Source organism: Trypanosoma conorhini (genome assembly GCF_003719485.1).
Source record: "Trypanosoma conorhini strain 025E chromosome Unknown Tco_14.4_contig_00696, whole genome shotgun sequence".
NCBI classification, from domain to species: domain Eukaryota; phylum Euglenozoa; class Kinetoplastea; order Trypanosomatida; family Trypanosomatidae; genus Trypanosoma; species Trypanosoma conorhini.
This window is the reverse complement of record NW_021704764.1, coordinates 1-3,424: the sequence shown is the minus strand read 5'-3', so window position 1 is coordinate 3,424 and position 3,424 is coordinate 1. Positions and strand designations below refer to the sequence as shown.

The following is a 3,424-nucleotide window of genomic DNA, read 5'->3' as shown; positions in this document are numbered from 1 at the left end:
TTCCGTTTCTTTATTTGCCTTGTGGTATTTTGGCACCCAGCAGAGGACGTATTTGCTTCTTTTTCTCTTCTTGTTGTTTTCCTCCTCCTCCTCTTATGTTAATTGCATGCGGTTGTTGTTGCCGATGGATGCGGGCTCAGGACCAATGAGCTGGTGGTTGGTGTTGTTGGCACTCATTGTTGCCGTGGGCACCGTGGCGCTGGTGGCGTACCTTGTCATCGTCTTCGAGGCCGAGGAGGAAAAGAACGAGGGGTGGTGGCTCAGGATTCTTGTCGTCTTATCGTTTTCATGGGCTTGTTTCAACATTCTCGTGCTGCCGTACGACGTAGCAAACGTTCGCGGCAGCGTGTACGGCCCCGGCGGGGAGATCAACGTCACCACCATGTGGATCGCCATCCTTGTCCCGATGTCTCTCCTCGCCTTTGTTGTGTGCCCCTTCGCGATGGTATACCGCGAAACTATGGAGCCTGACCAAACGAGTGTATGGCGACCGATAAAGTTCGCCGCCATGGTAACTGCGGCCCTTGTGGGGGTATTTCTTCTGCTAATCTTTCTTTTGTGGGCGACGGTAGGGTACACCAGCATTGCGTACGCTCAGTACGACGTGGTGGCTCCGTCAGCCAAAAGTTTTGAGGAAGTCGTGCTCTTTAGCGACACCTCGTACGCGGCAACACTGCGCTTCAAAGTGTCGCTCTTTGTTTACTTTGTCGCCCTCACATGCACCATCGGCTGGATGCTCTTTTTTTTATTTGGCGGCGTCGGACTGGTGGCGATGCCGGTGGATTGCTTCATGCGGTTCCGGGACCGTCCAAGGCCTATTACCGCCGCCGAGTACGCGCTTCGCCGGGCCGAGATAGCGCAGGAGTCGCAGCGCCTCATGTGTGACGGAAACAAGCTCGAGCAGGACGAAAGCGCGGGGCATTCTGGCAGAAGACACCGAAGGAAGGTATTCGCCTTCAGGCAGCGCGTGGCGGAGTTGGAGGCGTATCACGACAAGGTTGAGACCTCCTACCGCGAGAAGGGCGGTGAAGTAGTTAGAGGCTACCTTTTTCTTTTCTTGGGCCTCGTGTTTGCCTCCATCTCTATTCTGTGGATTTTGCAGGTGATCATTCACAACTTGACCCACCTTTACCCGCTACTGAGCAACATGTTTATTCGTATGGACAGGACGTTTATGCTATTTGGGGTTCTGGCGTATGGCTGCTTCTCGTTTTACCTCCTTTCCTGCGTTGTGAAGGGGTGCGTCAAGCTTGGCGGCAATCTTTTGCTGTTTCAAATCTACCCCATGGAACTTGGCGGCACGCTGATGAACGCCTTCCTCTTCAACGCCATGCTAGTCATGATCACCTCTACGGCTGTTGTGCAGTTTTGCACCGTCAGTTTTGCCGAGTACGCCGTTAACACGAACGTTGGCGCGATGTTCACGGTTTACGTGGCAAATCTGCAGGGCATAAAGTATATTCTGACGTACTTGCAATACCCGTTGCTCGTGATTGCGGGTGTGTCCCTCGTGTGGCTCCTCCTCTGCCCCAAGCGGCGCGTTGACGATGAGTAACAGCAACGAAAACGTCACCCTCGGTAAGTGATGGAAAAGTACCGTGCATGAGTGACGCAATAGTCTACGGAAAGGGAGGGCCGTGTCTTTTTTATTTATTTATTTACTGGCTTGTCGAATGGCTTCGGAGGTGTGTGGCAATGCGACTCAAACAACGACACAATATGTATTCAGTGGCGTTGTTGTTGTTGTTTTTGTTGTTTTATTCTACCGTTGCTGCACCGGGAGCACTAACGACGCGGACGCTCCACCATACGAAAGGGAAACGAAGAGGCAACCGTAAGAAGAAGCAACAATTAAAGGAAGGGGAAGGCTAAAAGGGTTAGACATGGACTTTATGCATCATGTCCAGGGGATTTCTATCCTCAACGAAGTAGGGGGCCGTGTGTTCGCCAAGTACTACATCGATTCGGAGATGCAGACCGCTGGTGTGCTGGATACAAAGGAGAAGCAGCGGGAGTTGGAGTTGGAGATCCACGCCGCGGCTCGAGATTCGAAGCGAAGTGGCAGCATCTCTGTGGATGGTGACATCATGATTCATGGAGGTCACACTGTCCTGCTGCAGGTGTGTGACGACATCACATTTATTGTGATCGGCGATGGCGGTGAGAACGAGTTAGTGCTTCACAGCGTGCTGCGGGGTCTTGTGGACGCGTTACGCCAAGAGCTGAAGGTGTTGGACCTCAATCTGCGGTCGCTGCTGGAGAAGTACGATGCGGTTGTGCTAACCGTGGATGAGCTGGTGGACGAGGGGATCATACTCGAGACGAATCCAGCCGGCATCTGCCAGGACGTCGCCCCGTTCATTGCGGAATCCGGGGGAGAGACGGCCCGCAAGGCGCTGGACAAAGTGAACAAGTACCTCAAGGAGAATCTGTAGGGGTGCGCCGAAGGAACAAGAACAAGGAAACCGACACCACCTTTTCTCGCCTGCGGGGAAGAACGGGCAAAAATATACCCCCCCGACCGCTGTAGTTTTTTATTTTTTCTTGTTCTTCTTCTGCGTCTCTCTCTCTGTTGGTGTGTACGTATACGTTTATGAGTGTATATCCGTGTGCGTGCGTGCGTGTAGGGTTATTATTATTTTCTTCTTTTTTACCTTCCCACTGCCTCGCCCAGGTCTATCACGGGAGTAAGGAAGAGAGAAACGATGATGCGACCCACGGCGCCACGCTACATGGCCCAGGGCATCTGGGCGGGCTTTCGGTACTACTTTGGCCACTTCTTTTACCCCAACATGTACCGCGAGTTTCTTTCCGTCCAGAACGCCCACAAAGTAGAGCGTGCCCTGCGTATTCAAAGCGCTATCAAGGCGAACAAAGTTGACTACCGTGCCCTGTTGGCGTTGCCTGTGACAGATCATGCCCATCCCTACAAAATGGAATACCCATGGGAGAAGGTGATTCACACGGATTACCGAGACCTTAGTCTGTACGGGAAATGGTATGCCAGTAAGATTATGTGCTTCTACGAAGGTTTGCAATACCACAAATACGGCTGCTTGCAGGATGATCTCATTAATGCACACGGCTGGTGGAACCGCGCCGCTCGCACTCGTGCTCCGCAGGATAAAGTTGTGCATGGCGATCGTCGTGTGATGCGGGCCCGTGTTCTGCGTGACAAGTACATTTATGAGCCAAAGAGTCGCTGGGTACACCCCATCGACAACGTCGCGTACTTTGGTCCCTACGTAATGATGGTGTGCGACGAATGGGAGGAGAAGTGGGGGTTCTTCGCCGGTCAGGAAGTGGAGTACTAACTTGTAGGTAGGATATTAGGGGAGCTGAGCTGGAAGCAGCGCGGATTAGAAGAGTTAGTCCTCCCTTTTCTTTCTTGGGGGGTTTCGTTTTTATTTTTATTTTTCTTAGG

General features: G+C 52.5%; 3 protein-coding genes across 3 annotated transcripts, besides 2 other annotated features; all 3 read left to right on the top strand.

The window, feature by feature from the left end:
* Positions 1-55: 55 nt before the first annotated feature.
* Positions 56-95: a sequence feature (GA-rich).
* Positions 96-124: 29 nt separating this feature from the next.
* On the top strand, positions 125-1,555 carry Tco025E_08084 (LMBR1-like conserved region-containing protein; the record flags this gene model as incomplete). Its single annotated transcript, XM_029374941.1, has 1 exon — positions 125-1,555. One exon carries the CDS (start codon positions 125-127, stop codon positions 1,553-1,555), a length of 1,431 nt encoding a protein of 476 aa, XP_029225048.1.
* A 178-nt stretch (positions 1,556-1,733) lies between these two features.
* Positions 1,734-1,757: a microsatellite.
* A 126-nt stretch (positions 1,758-1,883) lies between these two features.
* On the top strand, positions 1,884-2,435 carry Tco025E_08083 (coatomer zeta subunit; the record flags this gene model as incomplete). The annotated part of the gene is made up of 1 exon (XM_029374940.1): positions 1,884-2,435. One exon carries the CDS (start codon positions 1,884-1,886, stop codon positions 2,433-2,435), a length of 552 nt encoding a protein of 183 aa, XP_029225047.1.
* A 270-nt stretch (positions 2,436-2,705) lies between these two features.
* Positions 2,706-3,314, top strand: Tco025E_08082 (ubiquinol-cytochrome c reductase subunit 7; the record flags this gene model as incomplete). Its single annotated transcript, XM_029374939.1, has 1 exon — positions 2,706-3,314. One exon carries the CDS (start codon positions 2,706-2,708, stop codon positions 3,312-3,314), a length of 609 nt encoding a protein of 202 aa, XP_029225046.1.
* Positions 3,315-3,424: the final 110 nt, after the last annotated feature.